At 41.2% G+C, this 27,238-nt stretch overlaps 1 protein-coding gene across 5 annotated transcripts in view; it reads left to right on the top strand.

Annotated features, from left to right (window-relative positions):
* Positions 1-1,047: 1,047 nt before the first annotated feature.
* The window catches only part of KDM3A (lysine demethylase 3A), a 54,781-nt gene continuing 28,590 nt past the window's right edge, over positions 1,048-27,238 (top strand). Inside the window, exons 1-11 of one of the 5 annotated variants that reach the window (XM_028164784.2) lie at positions 1,048-1,167; positions 1,751-1,965; positions 9,035-9,190; positions 10,414-10,524; positions 13,206-13,308; positions 14,010-14,134; positions 14,770-14,842; positions 14,947-15,035; positions 21,309-21,472; positions 23,038-23,552; positions 27,007-27,211. In XM_028164784.2, coding sequence (XP_028020585.1) covers positions 1,780-1,965; positions 9,035-9,190; positions 10,414-10,524; positions 13,206-13,308; positions 14,010-14,134; positions 14,770-14,842; positions 14,947-15,035; positions 21,309-21,472; positions 23,038-23,552; positions 27,007-27,211 — 1,727 coding nt within the window. In that variant the 5' untranslated portion in view covers positions 1,048-1,167; positions 1,751-1,779. The other 4 variants (XM_007175326.3, XM_057558157.1, XM_057558158.1 and 1 more) reach the window with 4 other exon arrangements.

Here is a 27,238-nt window from a genome sequence, read left to right as displayed (position 1 = left end):
TAAAATTGGGAGCTTGAGTTCTTCACTTAATCTTCATTTAATCTTAAAGATTAAATGTGATGCCAGGTCAAGCATCAGCCTTTATAAAATAAGAGATCTTCAATTACTTCATTCCATGTTTTCTTCATTCAACCAAAAAACTTCAGGTCCAAAAGACACAATCACCTCTCAACTCCTTTGTCCTTCAAAGACACCTCCTCTTCATATCTCTTACATCATTATGACCTTGATCTAGTCTTTCCATTTCTTTGTAAGACTCAGAATATCTTTTCATCCTCCCTTTACATTAAAAAACAAAAAGAAAAAAACCCATTCTGCGTTGTACTGAACAGCATCTTTTGCTTTAGATTTAATTAACGTCATTTCCCAGGGACTCCATGCCTTTCTTCATTTTTCCTTCAAAATGGCGGACTTTAGACGTTCCATGATCAGCACCACGTGCGCCTGCGCCTCCCGCGGCCATTTCGCCCAGCAGCCCAAGCTCCAGCCTCTGCTCTGCAAAGCGCCTGCGCACGAATCTCCAGAGCACCGTTGCTCCTCCCTCTAGCTGAGTACGCTTCAAACCGCACGTTCCTGTCCCTTCCCTCCCCCGCTGACTCTGCACCGCCCTCACCCCTTTCCTGTGAGATTCTTCCGCCAAGTGAAAAGCCTATCTTCGGTCGACAGCCTACGCACTTGAAAAGCAATCCAATAAGCACTTACAGCCCTGGGGTTCGCCATTCAGTCTTATCTGTGCACCACTGCAATTTTCCTCTGGGTCCTAAAGTTGATGACCGATTTCTCGGGACTTTTTTGCATCCTGTGGGGCAACAAATGGAAAGAATGGCTGTGGCGGAGGGATCCCTCGCTCACGCTCGGTGTACTTTAACCTAATGGGGGTCGTCCGGGAGTCGGAAGGCGGAGGGGAAAGGGAGGAGGCAGCCGAGGAATTGTTTTTTCTCTCGCCCCGCCCCCGCCGGGGCGGCCAATGGCGATGGGCTCCTTCCCCACGAGTCTCGCCCAGCTCCTTGGACTCAGCCAATGAGCGATGGAAGCGGCTCCGAGGGGGCGGGCCCGGGAGGCTGTGCGTGTCTTGTGAGAGCTCTTGAACCAAGTCAGAGAGCTAGAGTCGGCTGGGCGGCTGGAAACGGTGGCCGTCGCCGGTGACTCAGGGAGGCGGGAGGCGGGGTAAGAGCGCCGCGGCCTCGGCTGAGGGGAGCGGAGGAAGAAAGGTGAAGGCGCCAAGCCCGCGGCCCCGCCGCCCCCGCGCCGCGGCGCAGGCTGGGGGTCTGCGGCCGAGTAGAAGGGTGTCGGGGCGGGGCGGCGGGGCAAGTGCGGAACGGCGGGCTCGTCCCTCCCGCGGGGCTGCCCGGGGCGGGGACCCGGCCGCCTGGGACGGGCCCTCTGCTTCGGGGCCTTTTCTTTTCCGGGGTGAGGGGCAAACACTTTGAAATCCACTTAAGCCACAAATAATTCTCCCCTCACTCTGTCTGCGTTTAGGTTTCAGGTTTTGGAAAAGCGAAACTTGGGAGAGCCAGGGTCACGCGACGCTTGGGCCAGTGTTTGCGGTGGGGGAGGGATCGGGGGGCGGGGAGGGCGCGGGTGGAGAGATCGGGTGCGGGGTCCTCCGTCTCACCCGCCACCGCCGGGGGTCCCCTCCTCCGATCGGGATTAGGACCCTTTCCTCCGCCCTGGCCTCCCCCACCGACCTCTCTTCCCCGCCCCCTCCCGCCGGCCGCCCCCGTTGCATTTTGTTTTTGTGTTTTTGCAGGGAGGAGCCCTTCCTGCAGCGTGGAAACCATGGTGCTCACGCTCGGAGAAAGTTGGCCAGTATTGGTAGGGAAGCGATTCCTCAGTCTGTCCGCAGCCGACGGCAGCGACGGCGGCCACGACAGCTGGGACTTGGAGCGCGTCGCCGAGTGGCCCTGGCTCTCCGGGACCATTCGAGCCGTCTCCCACACCGACGTTACTAAGAAGGATCTGAAGGTAAAACCGGCTCCCGGGCCTCGGCAGTCGCACGTTTCCTAGTTACCTTGGTAACGAGACAGCCAGCAACCCTCCCTCCCCTTTTCTGAAAAGGCGACCAGAAAGTTGGCATCTGATCTGAAGGTGCAGAAAAGTAGACCTTGAAAGTCTTTGAAATGGTGTGTAGAGCGAGGTGTGTTTGGCCTAGAGTTGCCCGTGTTTAATAATGGGCTTAGGGTTGCTCAGACGTGATTAGTTATTGCACGCGCTGTGCCTCATTAGGGCTGTACGATGATTTCTCCGAAGGGGGAGTGTTGTTAATATTAAGTTGGGCAAGTGGGTGACGTTTGGAATCATTGAGAATTGAGCGCTAGTGCTCAGAAGTGCTTTCAGTCGGGTTTTTTGTTTGTTCCTTCTAATTTCTTCACCCAACTTCTTAAACTTTCAGACTTAGAAGTGTGAGTGTAGAGGAAGGAGCTTAATTCTCTTCAGTATATTAAGGTGGGTATTTGTCCGTATATGGTGGGTCAGGGCAGGAGTGGGTTCCTGGTTGTCTCTGATGAGTCTGTGAGTGGGTGTGGGATATGACCATATATGGAGGGCTGGGGTGGAGCTGCCCCTTATATGGTGTGTTGGAGGGATGGCTTTGAAATATTCCATTTGGGTGTTTGAGGGGAGGGAGAGAAATGGGAACAAGTGCAGCCAGTGATTTTTAATCAGAATGACACGCAGAACCTTTTTCAGTTAGATCTTTTCCAAAAGAGATGAATTCTGATCGTACTCCCTAATAGAAGTATTGGTGTGAAAGGATTGTGTGGAAACTACCAGTGAGGAAGCCATTGTACCAACAAAGACTCCTTTGTGCAAAAATAACTGAAAAAAGGTCCCCAACAAAGACTCCGAAGTGGTGATAACTTGAAGGAAGCTTGTCAGAACAGAAGAGTTTTCCATCCTGGGTAACGGATATGTTTCAGTATCTTCACTTGGTCATTATCTTTGCATTTTCTTGAAAACTGCTCAAATAAGGGAAGCAAGTTTTCGCATTGGCAGTTGAATATATGTTAATTGCTGAAACACTGTTCAAGGAATTGGCATAACCTGTGTTCTGACCCAGAAAGTTTTGACCCTTGAGCCCACCTTCTTAATCATCGTGCTCCCTGATCAGAGGCTCTGCCACCAGAGGACTCCTGTCATACACTGTGAAATTTGGTTTCACTCCTAGCAAGGTGCGTTTTGATGTTTACAGAAAGAAGGTAATGTGGTACAGCCTATTTGCTTAGGCTAATAATCTTTCTCAATAAAATGGGCTTTGTGTAGTAGATTTCAGTCATAGTTGTGGCGCTTTATTTCACCTGCCAAGTAAAATTCTCTCTAGTGCATTTGTTTTTACCCGATTTGAGTGGAAACAAGATTAATCCTTACAGTCTTTAGTTCTTTGGCAGATGATGAGAGACGAGGTGTTTCCTTACTCAGCAGTGATTGTGGACCTGTTGGGTTAGGAAGGGAATCTAGGAGGTCCTTTATGTGTGTTCTTTTTAATCTCCACATCTCCCCCACACCCAGCCTTTGAAGTGGTGGTGATATCTTCATTTTCAGAATAAAGAAATAGATTTAGGAAAGGAAATCTTGTCTAGACTTGCATAGTTGGCTATGTGTGTCTTCCACTGCACTAAGGTGCCTAACCTGGAGACGACGGGATTTTAATTCAAGAACAATTTTGACTATAGTGGACTTTTTGCTTTACCTACAGACTTCACAACTCAGCCCTCATGTAAGAAATCTACTCAGTGTCTCTTTTCCAATCATGATTTATTGCTGCATTCCTTAATTGAGTAGCAGATAAAGTAATTGGTTTAAGTTTAAGGGCATGTTGTGTTAGCAAAAACACAGTTTTTGAAACATTGAAACCAATTGTGTTTGGCAGGATGCAGGCAGGAACTGAGTAACTAAGACGATGCCTAAGACCTGGGCTTAGGGATATAGAGTTTTTGGGGGTGGGTTGGGGGACTGCAATGAATATGAATGAATGAAATTCAAGTAGTGTGCAACTGTTTTAGTACTGATAGAAGTACAAGTCTGTCTAGACTGACTTGCTTCCTTAGTTGAGGTTGAAATTAATGAGTCCAAGGCTTGTTAACTTTGTTTCATCTAGAGAAAGACTTTGTAACAAAGTCACTTACTCAGATACAATGTTTAGTAGTTGATTACAAAGAAGTTAGGTGAAGACATAATAGATACTTATCATGCAGTAAATACTTTTATTTAATCCTCACAAAAATCCTAGATAGTAAACCACATTTTTTAGTGTTAGAAATTTAGGCTTAAACAAGTTAAATAACTTGACCAAGTTTGTCTCCAGACCTTAAACACTAGGCTTTAATAAGAGTGAGGTTAGAGCAACTCTCTTTTGCTGGGTTCAGTATCCCCGGCACTGAGAACATTGCTTGGCATGTAGTTTTTGCTAAAATATTTGAACAAATGAAGGAATCATAAAATTGTTACTTGTATATAGAAAAGCAGTTTAGAAATTATCTTCCGATGGAGCATTGGCATTCTCTTTAACTGGGATAACAACAGATCTTAATTAGGTGTGATTATAAGGACTTCTTTAACCTTATTTTTATGCTACTCTGTTTGAGTGTGAGGCAGATTGCTTCCTAACTGGCTTTGTTCCTTATGCATGCTGGGAATGCCTTCCTTCCCCAACTTGTTTGTCTAGGTTTTTTCCTTGCTTTGAACCTACTTTTTCCTTGAGTCTTCTGCCCCTTCTTAGTTCTTTGGGATCTCCTTAGCAGATGAGTAGTATTTGCCAACTATATGTACCATTTCCTGCTGTTAAAGCCCTTTTTGGCAATTGGATGCCTTGACCAATCAACGCCTAGTTTTTTCATCCTTGCATGCAGTTGAAACTTGAATGTTGGTGGATTCTGTTGACAGTCAACCCATGTAAAATGAGAAACTCTTAGCACAGTGTAATGAAAACTGTTTACCCCTATAAATGAATGCTAGACTCTGGGATTTTAGATAAGAGTCTAGGTGTAAGAAGACATAAATAGAAGCATAATGAATTAATTCCTAATTTGTGAAGTAGTGAAATAAGTGGTATTCTGTACCGTAGTACTGGGCATAGAGTAGATATGTCATTAAAAACTTCGTGATTAAAAACCATGCCATTGTGTAAGTGCCTACTTTTAAACTTGGAAACACTTTAGTTGGCCATTCTGATAGTTTTCATAATCATATACTTAGGTAAGATTAGTGTATACTAAAAGTGGAGGTTTTGAGGTTGGCTTGATTAGATAATATTAATTCATATATCTTAAAGGAAAGAGATTTATCCATCTGGGAAGAACAGCTTGAAATAATTAACTTGAAATATCCAACATCTGGTCAAGAAATTTTATAGGCTAATAGGCACGTATTTACAAAATGCCCTATATTTTAAATAGGAAATTTGGGAATTATAGGTAGTAAGTTGTAATTAATAGGCCTTTTTCTGGCCTTTGGAGTCAGACAGCACAGATAACATCTCCTTTGTGGAGCAAGGGATTGTGGAGGAAAGAACACAATTTAGAATGAGAACTAGTTGTATCTGTCACTTTGCAGGAGCTTGGTCAAATCACATTAGTTCCCCCTGAATTTGAATTCTTACCATTGTTTTTTTTTAAATAGAAATTTCTGTAAAAGAGGCTTTTGGTGGGGGGGGGGTGTCCTTATATATAGAACTTCAGACTTCAAGGCACAAATGAAAGATATGTGGTTATGACAAACAGGAAACTTTTAAAGAATGTTTAAGAAAGCTCACAACTTGTTGGTTTCATTATATTTTTTAAAAAGTCATCTTTTTAAATGTGAAGTTTTGACCAACACAACCTAATACTTCAAAGTATTATTATTTATTTTAAAAGAACTAAACTTATTTATTTTATTTTTTAAAAACACTTTTATTATTTATTTATTTATTTATTTTTGGCTGTGTTGGATCTTCGTTTCTGTGCGAGGGCTTTCTCTAGTTGTGGCGAGCGGGGGCCACTCTTCATCGCGGTGCGCGGACCTCTCACTATTGCGGCCTCTCTTGTTGCGGAGCACAGGCTCCAGTCGTGCAGGCTCAGTAGTTGTGGCTCACGGGCCTAGTTGCTCCGCGGCATGTGGGATCTTCCCAGGCCAGGGCTCGAACCCGTGTCCCCTGCATTGGCAGGCAGATTCTCAACCACTGCGCCACCAGGGAAGCCCCTAACTTATTTATTTTTAAAGAACTAAACTTAATTTTCAGATTACTCAAAAATTGAGATATAGGGACTTCCCTGGTGGCGCAGTGGTTAAGAATCCTCCTGCCAATACAGGGGACACGGGTTCGAGCCCTGGTCCGGGAAGATCCCACATGCTGCAGAGCAACTGAGCCCGTGCACCACAACTACTGAGCCTGCGCTCTAGAGCCTGTGAGCCACAAGTACTGAGCCCGTGTGCCACAACTCCTGAAGCCCGCGTGCCTAGAGCCCGTGCTCTGCAACAAGAGAAGCCACCACAGTGAGAAGCCCGCGCACCGCAACAAAGAGTAGCACCCGCTCGCTGCAACTAGAGAAAGCCTGTGCGCAGCAATGAAGACCCAATGCAGCCAAAAATAAATAATAAATAAATTTATATTAAAAAAATTGAGATATAAAGAGGGACCTTGTCTAAAATTTGGTTTAGGGTTGATCATAAGCTTTATAGATAGCTTATAGATATGATAAGAACTGTGATATTGCATACATTTTGGGAAGCCACTTAAGATCTTAGATTACTTTTTTTCTGAGTAGATGTTAGATAATCATATTGAAGTCTTCCTCCTCCCATTCCTAACTGAAGAAGTGATACTCTGATAAATTAAGATTTGAATTACCACGGAGGTCTTAAAACTACCTAGTCTCCTTGCCAGATACTTAACATAAATTGCCTTTAAAATCTACCTAACAATTCAGTGAAGGATGGGTGTTAGTACTTTCATTTTGAAGCCACCAGAACACAAGATTCAGAGAGCTTAGCTTCTTGACCTTGATACAGTTAATTGGTTTCCTTTGTGATCCTACATATTTTATTTTATGCATGTAAAATTATTCTAAGAAAGCTTCAACATAGCTGGTATTCAAACCCAGATCTCTCTGGTTCTGATGTTGTAGATGTGCATTCCTCTTACACTGCATTGATGGGAAAACTGTCATCCAAAGCTTAGTTGGGTTTGAGGTTGATGTGCTGTGGGGCAAAAAGACTAGGGGAGATGTCGGAGGACCTGGATTCTGTGGCTAGGCAAACAGAAAGGAAGATAGGCAGTCTCTGAAGCCCGATGTGAAGGACCACTGGTTGGTTATGGTGATGGATGGAATACACAGAGCCAAGGTAGAGTACGCAGGGCCTTGTCACATAGTAGGTGCTTAACGCATTTACACTTATTCTGTAATAACTGCAAGGTTAAAAGCCTGCCATACCAAGAAGATATGCAGCTTCTCAGGGGAAGTTGCCTGGGAAATTAGGGGTGCATATTTTGTGGTTGGGGGAGAAGGATAGGATGGGTCTCAAATTATATTGATTTTAAAGATTGATAGTCTATAGCCATAAAACTGGAAAAGTTTGGGATTGAGGCTAGTGGTATATCAGTTGGGAACTTCCTGCCTTCCAAATGGATGAGAGAAACAAGGTAAGAGCCCAATTCAGAGAGAAATTTATTCATTCAACAAGTATTTGAGTACTGACTGATGAAATACATGGTAAGTAAAAGAAGACAGACTTTGACCGATTAGAGTTTTTAATATGTCAATCAGTTAACCATAAATAAATAATTCAAAATGTGGATTAGTGCTAGGAAGGAAGAGTACAGAGTTTTGAGTACAATTAGCAAGGGACTTCTCTTGGGAGAGAGGGGGGCTCTTTGGTAAGGGAAGGCTTCCTTGAGGAAAGGATTTTTGAATTGGGTTCTGATGAATAAATGGAAATTAAATAAACTTTTTTAAGTTAAAGGTTGAAAAGGGAGATATGATTGTCTATGAAATTATGAAGTATTGATAGATTTATTCACTAATTCTTTGAAACCAGAAATGAGACATCATTCTATTAAGAGGAGAGCTTTTAAATCAAATTAAAATAGTGATTTTTACACTGAATATTGAGGGAGTTTATTGTATCTCAGTTAAAACATAAGAACATTTTAAAAGACTTAGAGTAAATTAAAGGGTAGCATATTCATAATGGGTTAAGGAAGCTAAGGTGTTTGGTACATTTATATGATTTTTAAGGTTTTGTGACTGATTCCTACTTATGGGTTACTGTCAGAGACCCACTTTTGGACTGAATTCTTTATTTATGTTTTAAAATATCTGTACAAATTATAAGGGTTTTAACTTTAGGGCTAAAAGGTATTTTGCAGATCAGAAGCAGAAAACTTCATAGTTACTTGGAAAATAGTATTTCAAAGGTAGTTTAATTTTCATGTAAGAAGTTAGAGGTAGTTTTGGAAAATTCTGGGGTCCTGTGTCAATTACTTGTTTCTGTATGTAGCAAAGTTGTCTTGGATTTCAAACTCTGAGATAAATTTCCCAGTTTATTCAACTCAAAGCGTTGAAAGTGCCTTGTGCTGAGTCCTACTGCTACCAGAGGGATTCGAAGCCAGTGGTGGATTGTGTTGATGGGCGGTCATCTTAAACTCACTGACAATGTCAACATAGAATTACAATGCCGTGAGAGAAGTACTTTGGGTTTCAGATTTCTGTCTTTCAATTCTCAAAGCTCTGATGTCTAATTAACATATGTAAAAACCTTCTACGTGGGGGTTCTTTTTTGTTAAGGCTTCCCAGAGGTTACTTTGAGGGCAGAGACTGGTCTCCATATCCCTTGACTCTGCTTCCCAAAGTGGTTTGGGAGCCAAAGCTTGTTGGTTAGACTAACAGATCTGGTTAGTTTATTGTGGGTTTAGAAGGGAAGTAAGAGAGCAGGAGTCGGGGGCAGCATATTCAGATACAAGACTCGAGTAGAATGGTGAGGGTGTAATTCAACTTAGGCATTTTTCATGTTTATTTTTGTTAATCAAGTCTGCTTTCCTTCAATTCTGTTTGTCTAGGTGTGTGTGGAGTTTGATGGGGAATCTTGGAGGAAGAGAAGATGGATAGACGTCTACAGCCTTCTAAGGAGAGCCTTTTTAGTGGAACATAACTTGGTTTTGGCTGAACGAAAGTCTCCTGAAGTTTCTGAGCGAATTGTTCAGTGGCCTGCGATAGTGAGTAAAACTCGGGCTTATTTGAACTCCTGAGAAGAGGGTATTTCACCCGTTATGAGTGAAACAGGGAAAATCTATACGTAATGCCTATATTTGGTCCTCTGGAAAATAATAGTACAGAGATATGACAGTGTAGAAGATTCAGAAAAACCCCCAGGACCTCCTGTCAGCCCTGCTAGGAGCCCTGCAACTCTGACCCTTGACTTTCTTGGGCCTCAGTTTCTTCACTTGAAAAGTCGGGGGTGGAGGTCATGTGGGGAACGTCTAGGTCAGTGGTTAGAAACCAGCAGATATATACAGACATACAAATCTTTTTGGTTTGACCCTCACAGTGTTTTAAGAAAATCTAAATTAGTTGTCTACATTTAAAAAATGTAGAGAATGTCCTTAAAAATCTAGAGTTTCAGTTTTTCTTGGAAAAATGGCAAGATACAGCAAAATTGGAGCCTCATAGCAATTCCTTATCGCAACAGTAGGCTGAAGCTGAAAAGTAGCTGTTGCCTGGCCCCTGTAAGGGTTTCCACTTTTGGTCTCATGATCTTTAAGGTTCCCTCTGGCTCATATTTCTTTGGCTTTAAAGATGCTAGCAGTCAGTATATGATTGTGCCATTTCCACACCATAAGTCTGGCGCAGTTAAAGGAAAATAGTGATCAGGAGAGGACAGTTCAGGCTATTTGAGACATGAGCTGGGGCTTGAAGGAGGAAGGGGCAGATTGGATAGCTGAAAGGCTGAGAGGATGATTGAAAGGCTGACCAGCTTGTGAAGGGCCCGCATGCCCGTATGAGCAAAGTTAAGATTTTGCCCATGGGTGAGAAGAGCTGCTGGAGATTTTTGAGTGATGTCGGGTTTTGTTTAAAGTTGTATTTTGCTCTTTGTATTTTTTCCCCCATCTGTTAAGAATTTGCTAAAAACATGGCCCTGTCTCCCCACAGAAATGTACATAAAGCAATATTTTGCATAAATTTGGGGAAAGCCATACATCTGTGGACCCAGACCTATATGGTAATGACTCTCAAATGTGTATCTCATTTAAATTATTGATTCTGGATAAAAATTACGTGCTCCTGTTGTGGTTGCATAAATAGTTATTATTGAGATACTGGTAGTAAATAAACAACTGAATGGCTTTATCTCTTTCCACGTGCATGGAAAATTGCCAGTCCCCATTTTCAGAATTATACTGACACAGTTATGATGCCAAAACATTTTCTTTTGTTTCAGATGTACAGATCTCTGCTGGACAAAGCTGGTTTGGGATCCATAACGTCTATACGCTTTTTAGGAGATCAACAAAGAGTATTTCTTTCTAAAGACCTTTTAAAGCCTATACAGGTAAAACATGGAAACAATATTAAACCCTAAAAATATAAATACAGACTCCTTTGATATGAGAACTAACATATTGATGTTGGTTGCTCTAATTCAGATATCTAACAGAGAAAAGGACCCATCTTATGAGCAGCTAAGTTGTCAGACATCATTGCTCAGTGTTAGCCGTTGGGTTGGTACTGTTTATTTGGGGTTGGAAGGACAAACGTACTACAGTTGATGATGTGTGTGTATAGAAACACCTAGGTGATATGAAGATAATTTCTAAGACTATCATTCATATATATACATATATCTGTATACATATATGTCAGTCCTGATTATTTAAGGATTCTGTATTTGGGAACTTGCTTACTTGCTAAAATGTATTTGTAACCCCCCAATCAGTACTTTGGTGCTTTCATGGTCATTCACAGACGTGTGCAGAGTGGTGAAAATTTTCAGTTGTCTGACACATGTTCCCAGCTTAGGTTGAATAAGGTGACATTCTGCCTTCTTATTTCCTCTATTCTACTGTAAACAAGTGTCCTTTTCAAGGTCTATTTAGTACTGCATTTTTGTGCTTTTTTGTTGGTGATTTCACTGTTTAAAATGGCCCCCAAGGGTAGTGCTGAAGTGCTCTCTAGTGTTCCTAAGTGCAAGGAGGCTGTGATGTGTCTTAGGGAGAAAATACATGTGTTAGATAAGCTTCATTCAGCCGTGAGGTATAGTGGCCATGGGTTCGAGGTTAGTATTGCAGCAATATATACTAAATAGTGGGTTTTTCAACTGAAACACATAAAACAAGGTTATGTATTTGATTGGTTGACGACAATGTTGTGACCAGAGGCTTGAAGGAACCTAACCCCATCTTTCCGCTAGGAATGGTTCAGTATTCACTAATTCAGTGTTTGTGGTGACTTAACGTAACTACCACAAACAATGTGAATTGTGTGTGTGTGTGTGTGTGTTTGTGTGTTCATATTCTTTCCAGTTAGCTTGCAGAACTCCCACTTTTTGTTCACAACATTTAGGCTCTTGGGTCTTGCTCGTGTGTGATTTTTTCCTTTATTATAAAAATGTTGGGAGGGAGGGGAAGAACACACAGATTACCGCCACAGATCACTACCTTGGGAATAATGTTGGTCTTATAATAACATTGGTTTTTTTATATGTCATTTGTGAAGCTTAGTAATCCCCTTTACCCACTTCTGTTTTGTGACCTGACTTGTTTCTATGGCCTGTAGAACAATTAAACCAGTTTATTTGCTAAAAGTCAGTTTAGGACCAAGGGTCATTGCCATTGCTGGGCCTTGGCATTGACTTTTCTCTACTCAAGTCTTACTCTTACTTCCATGTCCTCAAAGTGAGTGAATACAAGATTCACACTCTGAACCCTATTTTATAATGTTTAAGTAAATGGAACAGAGGAAGATGCTTTTACTTAATTGCAGACACAAGTTATCTTCATATGTCAGATAGGCATCTTGATATTTTTCCTACATTAAAAGGCAGAATGACTGCTCTTAAGGACCAAGGAACATACAGAAGGGGCTGTGGATGTCTGCTTCACTGAGCAGTAGAGTAGTTTTTACTTCTTATCATTGTTTTCGGGACAGTTCTGTTTTATATCTTTCATGTGTTTAACCTTTTCAGTTTTGTTTCTTGAGGTTGAAAAAGGTCAGTAAGTTTTATTTATTTAAGAGCCCTTTGTGGCTCGCCCGATTAACATGATATTTTACCTTGTAGTAGGAATTGAAGAACACATTTAAAGTTTTTGAAATTGCAGTAGCATGGAAAAAAAACACATGGCCCGTTTTGGTTATTAGTGTTGAGCTCTTATGAAACCCCTAGTTTAAGTCTAATGTTATTTGGCTTAAGAAATTTTTCCAGCATGGCCTCTCTAAAAGACTGTTCTTTCCAATGGGAGAAATGGATGAACTGTTTTTGGCCACTGTGTACCCATTTCACATGCAGAAAATCATGAAGGCCTGATATTGGAAGGGCTTCTGTGCTATACAGTTTGGGTTTGGCAGGTTCCTCCTATTGACAGTCTGTATACATTTATCATAACTGAGTGTACACACAAAGCCAGAGCACTGTGGAATAGTGCCAAAAATAGAGCTGCCAAGAATTGAACGTTTCAAAACTGGCTTGCTGAAGGCTTAACGCTATTCATTCAGATTTTGTCCTTCCTCACCCCCACGGCCCCCTTCATAAACAAGAATGCGTTTGGAATTCTAGTTAGGGTAAATGAATCTGTGTGAAATGATGTTTGTTAAAAACAGCAATTTCAATGAATTGACACTGTGGATCTAAGTGATTTCTATGTATGTGTCTTTTGCCCCTTGCATTTGGAGCTGTGATTTCCCTAATCCATAGAGTTCGGGATACAGAGTATTTTTGACATCAACTGACTAGCTAGGTTGTTTGCTTATTATATGTAAAATTTGAGCCACTGTTAGTATCTGTCTTCCTCTTAGCTTGGGGTGACTTCACTTCTGTCTGCCTTATATTTGTGATGGTTTGATGGTTTCCTACTATTTGACCAGTCTAATTCATTGGAGTTGCAATGATTTGCTGCCATCAAATGGCTAATTGACACTACTTTAATCCCTGTGATTAAACTGATTGAAATATCCACTGGAATTTAAACAACTCTTCTTACTTGTTACCTTAAAATGTAATGATTTTCCATTTTTCAGGATGTAAACAATCTTCGACTTTCACTTATCGATAATCAGAGTGTCAGTAAAGAATTTCAAGCTTTGATTGTGAAACATTTGGATGAAAGCCATCTTTTACAAGGTAAGAAGCTATGTTTTAGCCCTTCTCACTCATTTGCTCATTAAAAATTCTAATTTGTTAGAAATTCTTTTGCTGCTTTTCCCATGCAACTAGATGAGTGGAGGACTTTATTTATTCTGTAATGTATTCTAAAGTCTCTGAAATTTGGAAAGCTCAGGGATCATGTGAAGACTATAAAAGTGAAGTAGATATTAAACAAGCTCAGCTATATTTTGACATGGAGTTTGATATGTTTGGAATTTCAGTCTTATAAAATTAATAAAACATTAATTTGGTAATCTTGATCTTGCCATTTACTCTTATTGATTTTCTTGGTCAATTTCACAATTGTAAGTATTTTATCAGACTTAGCAGTTTTGCTGAGGTTCCTGAATTTGTATCCTCTAAAACTCTGCATAGGAGAATGAGTTACGTGTCAATGCGTTATCTGATACTACATGGTCTGATACAAATGCTAGAATAAATATATTGCAAGTCTAAGATAAATCAAGAGAAAAGTGAAGGTTAAAAATAGGCAGTTTAAATCTTCTCCTAGCTTTGCTGAAATGTCTGTCTTCTTGCATTTATAGCAGTATCTTTTAATGTTTACTTTTTGTCTACTGCATTTTTAAAGACTTGGGAAAAGATTATCCTGGATAATGGTGCTGTTGGGAGATAATGCATATTGCTCTAAGGATTTTTTTTAATTTTTATTTTTTAAGGCGACAGAAACTTAGTTGGTTCAGAAGTAAAAATTTATAGCTTGGACCCATCTACTCAGTGGTTTTCTGCAACCATTGTAAATGGAAACCCAACATCAAAAACTCTTCAAGTCAACTGTGAGGAGGTAAGGATGATGATAATTGTGTGTAAGATAACTTGACAGGGAAAGATAATTATAAAAAGGAATTATAGTATCTTATAGGAGCTAAACACCTTTATTATTTTGTATTAAAATATCAGAGTAGAAAAAAATCACAGTTATTTTAAAAAGAAATTATATGTAAGAAGCCCCTATTGTTTGTTTTTTAAAATAAATTTTAATTAATTAATTAATTTATGGCTGCGTTGGGTCTTCATTGCTGCACACGGGCTTTCTCTAGTTGCGGTGAGCAGGGTCTACTCTTCGTTGTGGTGCGCGGGCTTCTCATTATGGTGGCTTCTCTTGTTGCGGAGCACAGGCTCTAGGTGCGTAGGCTTCAGTAGTTTGTGGCACACGTGCTCAGTAGTTGTGGCTTGTGGGTTCTAGAGCGCAAGCTCAGTAGTTGTGGTGCACGGGCTTAGTTGCTCCATGGCATGTGGGATCTTCCCGGACCAGGGCTCGAACCCGTGTTCCCTGCATTGGCAGGCGGATTCTTAACCACTGCGCCACCAGGGAAGTCCCAGAAGCCCCTACTGTTATGTTGATAGAGCTAATTTCTGGTGTGTTCCTAAGCATTTTTAAGTTTCCCAGTATCTTTGTTTTATTTATTTGTTTTTAAGATTCCAGCACTGAAAATTGTCGATCCATCACTGATTCATGTTGAAGTTGTACATGATAACTTTGTGACATGTGGTAAGATACATTGTTTGATTAAAATCTTTGTTCTCCTTTCCCCTTTATCCTTCTCACATTAAGAGAAACAGGGACGCCAACTTACCTGTTTTTAAATATTTTAGGTAACTCTACAAGAATTGGGGCTGTAAAACGCAGATCTTCTGAGAATAATGGAAGCCTGGTTTCCAAACAAGCAAAATCTTGCTCTGAGGTAACCTTGCTTTATTTTTGTCACTTGTGTAAACCTTTCTTTAATTCTCACAGTGCATGGCCAGTTTGTTTAGTGGTAATAAAACTGTCTTCTCTGCTCTTCTGTGCTGTTGTGTCTGCTCTTTGCTAGTCCCAGATCTTGGCCGTAATTTCTATACTCAAGCAGATGGAGATAATATAAGTTTCTGGTTCACTACTTTTGTCAAGAAAAAGTTTTTAGTTTCGATGTTTCCTGAAAATTGTCAATAGATTTGACAGTTTCACCATATGGAGGTATTTTTGAAGATAAATTGAGTTGTGTGTGTCAAATCAGAAGAATGCCTTGCATGAGAAGAGGGGAGGAACCTTAGAATTCTGAGTAGATTTGGTGTTGGAATAGGACTCCCACCTCAATAATTGAGAGGTTTGATTGGTCATTTATGATTGGGTGAACAAACGTACTCACTTTTTGAAGGAAGTGGTTGGTTTGCCATTACTAATTTCTGCCTAGAAAACTACAGGCTTCTGTGAATGGCACTGTTGAGTTCAAGTACTGGATTTAATTCTATCCTGAAATAGGATTTGGATCAAGAAACTTAAGGCTGTCGGCTTTTCCCTCTCCTCCCTGTTGTAGAGAAGCTGGCCTTCTTTATCTCTTCAAGTCCTCATGCTTTCTCCAACCTTAGGACTCACTGTTCTCCTTTCTCTTCTAATCCTATCTTCACTCTAATTAACTCCCATTTATCTATCTAATGTGATGTTGCTTCCTCCAGGAAGCCATACCTAACACCTCTATAATCATTTTAACCTATATCCCAGACTAGGTCAAATTCCCTATTTATTATGCTTTGTAATTACTCGTACATGTCTTCAGGACATCACAGTGTACACAATGGGGCAATTTTATTCAGAATTCCCAAAAGATTAACCTAGACAGACTAGCCTAATGAGGGAATGGGGGACTGGGGTAGACTTCTCAAGGGAGGGTATAAATGACAGGGTCAAATTTTGAAATCTGGAGGGAAAAAAAGAAACTTAAGGCTTTTTCTTTTTTAAGTGAGTTGAATCCTTAGGTCCTATTACAGTACAGATTACTTTTCTTACAACTTAGGTATCCGGATGCACTTGTGGTACATGGAAAGTTTACCGTGTTATAATTGTCAAAAACGCCTTTATGATGCTCTGCTCCAGGCTGGAGTTTAGAATTTTATTTTATTTTATTTATTTATTTTAAAAAATATTTATTTATTTGGCTGCACCAGGTCTTAGTTACAGAATGTGGGATCTTTAGTTGTGGCTTGCGGGATCTAGTTCCCCGACCAGGGCTCAAACCTGGGTCCCCTGCATTGGGAGCGCGGAGTCTTAACCACTGGGCCACCAGGGAAGTCCCTGGAGTTTAGAATTTTAAAATTGATCCAAGTGGATATTAAGATTGTTGGCAGCATTGTAGAGGGAACTTTGGAGCCTGGGTGGGGGCAGGGCAAGGAGAGACGGCATGAGAATGGGTCAGGGTCAGTGAACGCATCTACGGCTCTGGATCAAGGCAGGCTGGACTGCATCAACTAGAACCAAAGCAAGCACGTGCTACACAAATACTAAGGGATCTGGGCGGCTAAGGTGACTGGCTTTCCTGAGTCTTAAGCCAGTGCACAGGCCACAGGAACTTTGATACTTGATGAGAAACTTTGTAAACCAGGATGTCTAATACCTCTGTCTTCCTTCCAAATGTGTAGGCTTGACCTCAGGTGGTTCAGGAAAGAATGAAGAGGTAATTACGGAAATTAGCATTACCACCTTTTCATTTTGCCTTAAAGTTTACGAAGGGGAAGTAATGTAGTAAGGACTGTAAATTGAGGGTGTCAGGCAAGTGATTATTGCCTCTTAGAGGCAGACTCACAGGGGATACTGTCAAGTAATCGTGGTATTAGAAGCTGAAAGAGAAACAGAGCAGAACGGTAACCTGTCAGGTTTTGTACTGGATAAATTGTTAACAGTCTTGCGTAGAGGTAATAAAGGGCAGTTTGGAGAAGTTGATTGCATGTTGCCTGTCATGGAGAAGGCATCACTGTAAACGTTCGGTAAGATGAAAAGGAGAGCCACATGATGTTATGTTGAGGTGGGGACCAGACCCGAGGAAATGGCATCCTGATGGATCATGGAGAAATCGACCTGGGGTACAAGCAGGACTGGGGTCAGTGGGGACCTCCTGTTGGTGGAGGTGCCAGTTCTTCAAAGTGTCAAGTTTATCAGTGATGTGATAGGCAGTTGAGCAAGTAAATTTATAAGCTTGAAGGAGGTGCTTGTAAAGTATGGTAACATATACGTATGTAAGTGATCCTCTCTTCCTGACTCACGCTCTTGAAGGGCAGGGAGCTTGTGTCTTTGCTCTCTGTCAGCATACTGTCCAGCTCAGTAGGTTTGTGTGCTACTGATTACTGGACACAATAGAAGCTGTTTTTCAAAAAAGCCTGAACTTTGGTTGGGAGATAAGTTCCTCAACCTATTTGAGCCTTAACTTCAGCATCTAAAATGTGGAAATAAATTTGATGTTTAAAAAATGTCTGTTCCAGCTCTTAAGAACTATCCTAGTCATCTTCACATTCTAAAGGAATTTGGAGATGGTAAATTTTTACCTGGGTATTGACATTTTAGAAATTATTATTATTTTTTTAATTATAAAAGTTATTCTCCTTTTACATTGCACTTGTTTTCAAAATAAAGATTCTTACATTTAAAAAAAAGTTATTCTCATTTAAAAATATTTAGGAAACCCAGAAAAGCCTAGTAAGGAAAAGAAACATCACTCATAATCATACTTTTCAGAGACTCTCACTATTCACATTTTGGAATACCTGTCTTCCTCCTGTTTTTTTTCTTTTTCTTTTTCCTGTATATTCGTGGAGGCTTTTTTTTTTTTTTTTGTAAACTAAAAGCCATACTCTTGTGTAGCTTCCTTGATTCCTTTACAGTATATTGTGAATATTTTTCCATATCCTGGGTGATCCTTGTAATCAGGCAAGTTTTTGGAAACACTGGCCTAGCCTAGATTTCAGGGGAGATGGAGAGGTAAAGGAAGAAGTGGGGAAAGAAAGAGAGTTCATTTACATGTGTGAGTGAAAGGTGAGTACAGTAACACACTTGGTGCACGTCTCACTGTGTCTGCACTTTCCAGATGTGTTGGACTGGCAAAGAGTTTGGTGGTGTTTGGATGATAGGAGTTTAGGTTGAGGTTGACAACACTCTTGATTGCTGGGATGAATACTTTTGGATAAGGTAAACCTGTTTGCCAGTAACATCTGGCTCCTTGAAGGTCTTCTCTGCCTAGCAGACTATTCCTCAGAGTTAGGACGTTGCCTGGTTAATTGAGAGAGTCTGCTGAGGAGTGTGAGCCAGCAGTGTCCTTTCTGGAATATCATTATACGCTCAATTATATTATCTCCGTCTGCTGGCAGGGAGGAACTATTGCCATGACTGGTATAGAAGACCTTCAGGGAAAACTCTTCAGGTAAGAAGAAACTTTGACCCTTGTCAAGTCAGAGGCCAATGCAGTGGTGTGCACGTGGAGATGGGTTTTGGAATCGGAGCCCTATCCCTGTTGAGCTAAACCTCAGTAAAGTTGTAGAGTGATATACTTCATTTTCTTAAAGGAAAAGCATACAGGTTATGATAATTCTAACACATGGTGACTGCACCGAGAAACTTTTCAGGATATTTTTCTGCTTTGAGACAGCTAATCTATGTGCCAGGCACTGTGGTAAAGCACAGCCCTGTACAGTGTGCTTCATTACTCTCCTTTTTTCTCATTACTGTCATTCATTACTCCTCATTATGATTGAGGAAACTGAAGCTTAGAGAGGTTAAATAATGTGCGAGGAAGTGTCAGAGACTGGATTCCAACCAGGGTCTAACGCCAAAACCCAATGCTCTTAGCCACTGTGCTGTCGTTGCCGCTCCGCTACAAAACCTTTCCTCGGTGTGGTGAGGCACCACTGTAAAATCAGCAGAGTCCTCCCCCCTTCCCTCTATTCCTCCATCCTGCTTTCCAACAAATACTTATTGAACACTTAATATGTGCTAGACGTTGGTGAGCATTACTGCCTGGTTCTTGAGGTATCTCACAAGACTTAGTTGTAGCTCTTTGAAATATTAAGTGCTAAGAGCGTTTATTCATTCATGCACTCCACCAGCCTTTTTTATTGAGCATCTCCTATGTGCCTGGCTTTAAAAGGTATAACAGTGGATACAAGAGCAGGGTCTCTGTCCATAGGGGTTTACGTTTCATTGTGAGGAGACGGACAGTAAAAAAAAAGTAACTTAAGGTATTTTCACAGTGTGGTAGTACAATTAAAGATAGAAACATGGCAGTATAATAAAGCGTAAGGCAGTGGCTTGTGGGACACTGCTTTGGAAAGAGTGATCAGAGATACTGAGGTGACAGTTGAGCAGATTTGAGGGTGAAGGATGGAACCAGCCAACCACATGAAAACTGCCCAGACAGGGGGGATAGCAAGTGCAAAGGGGCAGGCAAGAAAGAGCTTAGAACATTTGAAGACCAGAGAGGAAGCTGCTGGTATAGTTGGAGCACTGTAAACAAATGGAGTGAGATGAGGGGCAGGGGTTGGCAGAGACCAGACCATGTAGAATTCTTGTAGGCAGTGGAGTGCTACCATCTGATTGATTTATGTTTTATAAAGATTGCTCTGTGGTAGAATAAATTTCAGATAGGAGGCAAAAGGTTTAGGCAAAAATGGAAGGGAGTCAGGCCAGTTAGTATACACATAGTAGTCTAGGGGAAAGATGGTGGTAATGGTGGCCCGGAAAGAAATTTATAGATTCCAGAAACATTTTGGAAATAGAGGCAGGATTTCCTGGTTCATTGATCGGATATGGGAAATGACTTGGAGGGTTTTTTGGCTCGAGCAGTTCAATGGATGTTGTACAGAATAAAAATATCTGATTTCCTCATTTTAAGGATTAGGAAGCTGAGGCCCAGAGAGGTAAAGTTGGCTAGCCCAAGGATGTCCTTAGAATAGCCAAAGCCTCCCCCCAAAAATCCTTCTGGGGAACACTAAGCTGCTAATATTTAACCAACTGAGCTAACGTAGTGTAATATATGATCAGATGATTTAGCATTGATACGTTAAAATAGTTGGAAGCTATGCCGAAACTGTAATAGTGATTAAGTAAATTCTTATTTTTCAGATATTTGTATTTAGCATATACTAGACAGTATTTTCAAGGCTGTCAGAGTAAATGTCTGCGAAAAAGATTCATGAGTAGACTACATAGTCTGTATTCAGAATTGTGAGGTTTTAAAAATTTACTCAGGGAAGTTCTGCATCAAACTTTAGAAGTTAGTAACTAGAAGACGAAACTTTGAAGATTTTGCAAGTTTAGATTTGGCAAGGTGAATGTAAAGGTCATTGTGGTGTGAGAGAGACGCAATTGAAAAGGACAATGTGACTTTAAATTTAAGCACATAATGAAGAGGCTGGTGAAGATGGTCAGTGGGTTTCACCTGGTAAAGCTATAGACTGTTTAGTTGTCTGGAGTTGAGTTTAATCTCTTCCTTCTCTTTCCATGGTGGGAAAGTATAAACTGGATAGTATAAACTGGGAAGAAGTTGATCCATTATTAACATTTTTGTAAAGTTAAAAGTACACGAAAGTGGAAGGGGACAAGTGTCCTAACTTTGTCCCACAGGCCTGTCATGACTTGATATTTTTTGCAGCTTGGGATGACCTTTGTGACTTGATGAGCCACATACCAGCAGGAACCATGTCCTCAACCTTTATTGCATTGTAAAGGCTTAAGTTTGTACCCAGTAGGCACCACTGCCTGCAAGAGTCCTATGTGGTCTGGTCTCCTGCCAGTCTACGCAGTAAGTGCGTGGTGGGCACTTAGTAATGTTGAACTGAATGCATGTGAAGCTGCCACCATTTGAAGACTGTTGATTAAAAGCTCACTTCTGTGCATTGCATTAGTAAAGTAATTGCCACATGGCTGCATTTTCCTGGCATAATGATTCAGAGGTCTGTAAAAGATCAGCTTGTGATCTTTTACAGGAAGACGCAAGTTTTGTGAAAAGCTGGAGTGACTTATTTAATAGCTCTCAGGTATAAGTCCTTAATTTGTGATTTACTACTTGTTCTACTGTCCTGTTCTTTTTATTTGGTGATGTTGGTGTGCTTGTTTACTACTAAACCAAGCAAATAAACTTGAATCTTGCTAGCATTTCGTAATGCCTCAACTAGGGGCTTTCCTTGTAATATCTGTTTGGTTTGGTATCTTTTAGGCCTCTCCCAGTGTGTGTCCTGTACAGTCTGTTCCCACAACAGTTTTTAAGGAGATACTGCTCGGCTGCACTGCAGCAACTCCGCCAAGTAAGGACCCAAGACATCAGGGTACTCCCCAGGCTGCCAACTCTCCACCTAACCTTGGAGCAAAAATTCCTCAAGGGTGAGTAGTTATGATTTAGAGATGTTGAATCATAATGCAAAGAACGGTTATTTAAGCCATGGTTCTTCCTGTCTGAGCTGACATTGCTCAGGTGGCAGGACTGACCCTGCATTCAGTGTTTATAGAGAGACTATTAGTGCAGCTACAATTTGATGTAATTACCTGCCATCCAGTGTATCTCAGGTTGTCCAGGGAGGTTAGACTTCCCAAGTTGGTCAGGTGCCTTCAGAGGTGGTAAGTGTAGTAGGCATACAGAACAACATTTAAAAGGTTACAGAAAAGAAGGGGGTGTGAGGAAAGAGGAGCTTTCTTGACTTGATATAGGGAGAATGGTCAATGGAAATACTACAGACAGCTGTAGAATAAATGTCCACTTTCAAGGAAAAGGGAGCAGATTGGTTGTATGTGGAAGACTGAGGTCAGTGGGAGTGTGGAGAAGAGGGAGACAGGGTTCCAGTGAGTGGTTCTCATCAGCCCAGACCTCAAGTATAGGTGAGAAATGTGGCAGTATAGAAAATACTGAGTCATGAGGCATAGTTACTAAGTTACAGGTGAGGATAATAAGAAATGTAAAATTTAATCAGAGATTTAAAGTGGCTACAAGGTAAATGGAGAGAAGAGTTTTAAGGGAAGGATCTCTTTTAGGAGGAGTGGTGGCCTGTGCAGGCAGTTGATAAGAACCTAACATAGGGGTCAGAGACTGGTGTAGAAAGGTAGGCTTGGAAGACCACTGCAATAAGGTGAGAGAGTGGATGAGCACATCGGTTCACTGGGAGGACAGCCGGCTGCTTGGGAGAGAGCTTGAAGGAGGGACACATAGTCACACACAGTCAGAGAGAGGGCGGGGTGGTCTTCAGAGCAGAAAGAGGGAGCAGTAAGAAGTTCGGTGGTACCCAAGCAAAGATGTCTAGTATAGGTACTCAAGTGAGAACAACTTCTCCAGGATGAGATCCTTTGTTAGAGGAAGGAAAACAAGTGTAACTGGAAAAAAGGACTTTGCATTTTGCTGGGGAAAGAACTTTAGGATGAATTTCAGAGAAAGAAAATTTCTTTCAGGATAGCCCCTATTGGGGGTGGAGGGAGTACCAGATTGGTCTGTGAACAAGTACGTAATCAGCTGGCTCTTCCCTTTGCTTTGGATCTTGATCACTGACCAAACAAAAGTGAAATAGTCCAGTGCTAAGGCTGGTAACACGTTCATAGTCAGATAGGGTTTTGCGCTGCTGGTGATTTTGGTTCCATGTGATACTCAGTTTGTTTTGAGGGAAAGCTGAGGTTCATTTTGCTATGAGAAGTAGAACTAACTTGAAGTAGTTAAAGATTTATGAGAACATGCAAATAGGATTTAGGGTTATCTTTTTCTTAGTGTTTAATATATTTTTGCAGAGCCATTGACTGATTACTTTTAACTCCAGCCCACAGAAACCTGTCATAAATTCTCTCATATAAGCGGTTTTCTTTTCTCTTTCATACTGGTTACTTTAGGGAACCAAGCAATTATTTTTGGAAGGTAGGCAAGAGATAAAAGAGTCCTAGATGCTAGTTTTCATATTACTCTTTTTCAGAAGTCATAAACAGATTTTACCAGAACTTTCTTCCTGTCTAAATACAAAGCCTGAAATAGTGAGAACACCAGATGTTGTCTGCAAAGTAGGGTTGCTCTCTTCAAAGTCCTCTCAGATTGGAACTGGAGACTTGAAAACCCTGAGTGAACCAAAGGGAAACTATACCCAGCTGAAGACAAACACTGACCAGGAAAGCAGCTTGGAATCTTTTCCTCCATCATCGACTGACCTTCCTAAGGAGTGCTTACCTACAAAGGCTTCTTCTACGGCAGAATTGGAAATTGCCAGTACTCCTGAACTGCAGAAGCATCTCGAACGTGGACCTTCCACATCTGATGTCCTTCCAAATAAGCCAGAAGAGAAAGCAGATGTCAATAGTAATAGTCCTAATTGTTGTGTAGAAAAAAAGGTAGAACCTTCAACTTTAGGTTGCCAGTCACAGAATTTAAAGGAGTCTTCAGCAAAAGTAGATACTGAAAGCTGTTGTACAAGAAGCAACAATAAAATCCAGAATGGTGAGTGTTTCTGCATATCTTTATTGGTAGAAGGTAAGAAATGGTTGTCAGTACGTACATATCTTCTTCTTACTTTATGAGAAAATAATAGGAAAATGACTGTAGAAAAAGTTCATACAATCAAGTCCAAAGAAGAAAGTAAAATCCCTAAATCTTCTCAGAAATGATTACTTTTAACATTTTGGTGGACTTAGTTCCATGTATATAGAAACACAGATAAACTATTACACATATGGGTTCATACCAACAGTTTTACCCAGTGCATTAGTGTAGGTGCCTGTCAACATTTTAAAGTCTGCAAGGATTCCATTATATGCATTTACCGTATGACTTAGGTGGTTCCCAATTTTTGGTTGTAAGAAAATAATTTTGAAATAAAATCTAAAGTGATCTGATGATTGCTTTATCTTCAACCTATTACTTATCTTTCTGTGACAGCCAGGTTGGAGTGAAGGAAGTGATTGAAATTTTATGCTCACACAGGTAGTCCAGATTTGAAATTTTTTTAAAAAGGGAAGTGCATCACCACCTCTAGAAAAGGGATTTTTAGTTAAAGAATTTAAGGACAGTGCTGAAACACCAGGCAGAGTCTCTTTGCTTAAGGGGAGGTCCGGCTGCACCCACAATTTAGAACTAAGCACTCTTCTTATAGAGAAAATGGCACATGTATTTCACACTGCTTATGTTAAGTTTGAGGATGAGTATCAGTGGTGGTAGTTATCAGATGCTCTCTTACTAGAATTAATAGAACTAAATGGCTTCCGTATGTCAAAAGGTTCAGGCCTATTACAGTTTAAAAATAGATTTGATAATTGTCAGCTGTGTGGGAAAATTAACTTAAAAAAACTTAATAAAAACGCTATTCATTTGGGTAAGTAACAAATGAATAATCCACACTCTAGCTTTTCCTACAGGCCTCTGAAACTAGAGGTGGGTTTGACTTGGGGGTCTTTTTGAAGTAGAGTTGGAGGAATTGGAAAACAACTTTCCTTGCTGAGTAATACTTCTAACCCAGCTTGTTCATTCTTGAGGCTTAAGTTGATATAGCTGATAATTTGCACAAAATTAATTGCATAAGGTTCTACTGTTCCTCAGGAGTTATGTAACTCCCCGAAGAAAGTGAATATTCATAACCACGTCCCTGTTCTATTTCTTTATTCTTTTTGAGTCATCAGCCCTCACATTCAGCTAGTTTTTAAGGCAAATTATTTTAATATGTGAAGAAACAAAGTTCTGGACCAGTAAGCACATTCTAGGTATAGAAGTGAGTTTCGGAGTCCAGCTTTGTCTTTCTTAATATGTTGTGCAGCTGTGCTCCAACTAAAATGATTTCAAGAGAAATGAGAAGCCTAGTCCGCACCCTGGTGCATGCTGTCTACTGGGACTTTTGGCTGAGGAGTAAGACAGTGTGATCAGAAGCCTGCCAGCACCTCTGTGCTGTTTCCACCAGTATTGCTGTGGGTATGGAGAGACTCGACTGGAAACTGCTCCTCCGCCGTGTGTCCTTGCTTGCTTAGGGGTTAGAACACAAAAGCAAGCTGGAGTTGAACAGCTGCCCTTTTTCTGTTTAGTCGACGTGCAGCTCCTCAGAAGTTGGCGGTGCTTTTCCCCCGCGGCTCTGCTCTGAACTGAGCCGTTGACTGGGGATCAGCTGTTCCTCTCCTCCCTGAAGAGCTAGGTTTAGATAGTTCAACTGGCTTATTTCTAGGTGTCTCCTCTTTTAAGCCCAGGCAGAACAGATAAGATAATCTTTGGACTCGGTCTGGGAAAACCTGGTCCAACTCAAAGGATGATGTGTTTCCAGTATCTGAGTGATTAAAATTCCATCAGGAACTACTGATTTCTTTATTTTCCCTCCTTTCTTGCTTTACCTTCTCTTTCACTAACTGAATAAGAATGTTTAAGGGGTCAAGGCCTGATGGCATCCATTTAGCATTTTACAGCGTGCTCTAGTCGTGCTTTAAAAGAGAGGTAAGATTAGAACACCTCTAAGGTAATTATTAAAGATGCTTATTTTATTTAAAGCCTTCTTTGGTTTGAGGTCTTTCTTCTAGTTTCTTTCAAGACTACTTACCACCGTCTCCCACCCGTCTCTTGAGTGGTTCCCCAGAAGTTGTGTTTTTGTTTTTTGTTTGCCTAAGAATCCACTTTCCTCTTCTTAGCTCCCTTGGACCCCGAGAATAGGTCTTTTCTGTCGGTTTTATATGAAATACAGTCCCTCAGTATCTGAGAGGGATCAGTTCCAGGACCCCCTGTGGATACCACAAATCCACAAATGCACCAGTCCCCTACAGTTAGCCTTCCCATTCCCATCTGCAGGTTCTGCATCTGCAGATTCAACCGATCACAGGTCGTGTAGTATTTTCAATCCATGGTTGGTTGAACCCACAGATGTAGAGGGCCCACTGTATATACCTCGAGGCTTTTGACTTAGAAATGGATTCCTCTCTGTGTTATTTGGTGTGACGCAGTGGTTGCTCTTTAATGTTACATCTCTATTTTTTTCTCCCTTTTTCTTTAGAAACCATCTTAACTTTTCCTTTCAAGTTCTCCTGCCCAATACAAGTTAAAACTTAAAACATGCATTTACTTAGAATCAAAATCCTCTCTTTAGCCGATGCTCTTAATCTTGAATGGAACATATGTGTGAAGGAAATAGAAGATATGTCAAGGGTCAAGTGGCATCTCTTAGAAGCATTTAGAGGATAACACTTTTTTTTTTAAATTAATGAATTAATTTATTTTTTGGCTGTGTTGGGTCTTCGTTTCTGTGCGAGGGCTTTCTCTAGTTGCGGCAAGCGGGGGCTGCTCTTCATCGCGGTACGCGGGCCTCTCACTGTTGCGGCCTCTCTTGTTGCGGAGCACAGGCTCCAGACACGCAGGCTCAGTAGTTGTGGCTCACGGGCCTAGTTGCTCCGCGGCATGTGGGATCTTCCCAGACCACAGCTCGAACCCATGTCCCCTGCATTGGCAGGCGGACTCTCAACCACTGCGCCACCAGGGAAGCCCTAGAGGATAACACTTATAGGCCAAGGGACCTGTGACATTTGGAATGGTTAGCTTTTGCAGAATGCTTTGGAAAACACATCTCAAACCAGTCTTTTTGAGTGTGAAAACTGACACAGTTGACTTCCGCACGGTCCTCTGTTGAAGCATTCTTCTTATCTAGGGTTGTGAATAGAGGTATGCACTAACTTGGAATTGTGAGTCTGGGGTTTTAAGTTGCCAAATGGATTCACCAAATGAGATGTATTTTATAAAGAGAATAAAACTTCCAATTGTTCTGATAGTTGTCTTCTATTAAGCCATTTTTAGAAATTACTACAGTTGAACCAGTAATTGAGAAGAGGAGTTCTCCCTTTGGGAAAACTGACCTTTTGAATAGAATTCAGTCAAATATTGATGTGATTTTTTTAAAATTTGAGGTCCCATTTTCCTTCATCTTTTTTTCTAGCCCCATCCCGGAAGTCGGTTTTGACAGACCCAGCCAAACTCAAGAAGCTGCAGCAGAGCTGTGAGGCCTTTGTGCAGGACGACTCTTGCGTGAACATTGTTGCGCAGCTGCCCAAGTGCCGGGAGTGTCGCTTGGACAGCCTCCGAAAGGATAAGGAGCAGCAGAAAGACTCGCCTGTATTTTGCCGCTTCTTTCACTTCAGGAGGTGAGCCATTTGGGGAAAAGCTGAGAT

The sequence above is a fragment of the Balaenoptera acutorostrata genome, chromosome 12, assembly GCF_949987535.1.
Source record: "Balaenoptera acutorostrata chromosome 12, mBalAcu1.1, whole genome shotgun sequence".
Lineage (NCBI taxonomy): Eukaryota > Metazoa > Chordata > Mammalia > Artiodactyla > Balaenopteridae > Balaenoptera > Balaenoptera acutorostrata.
The sequence above is the reverse complement of the archived record's forward strand: the minus strand, read 5'-3'. Positions and strand labels throughout refer to the sequence as shown.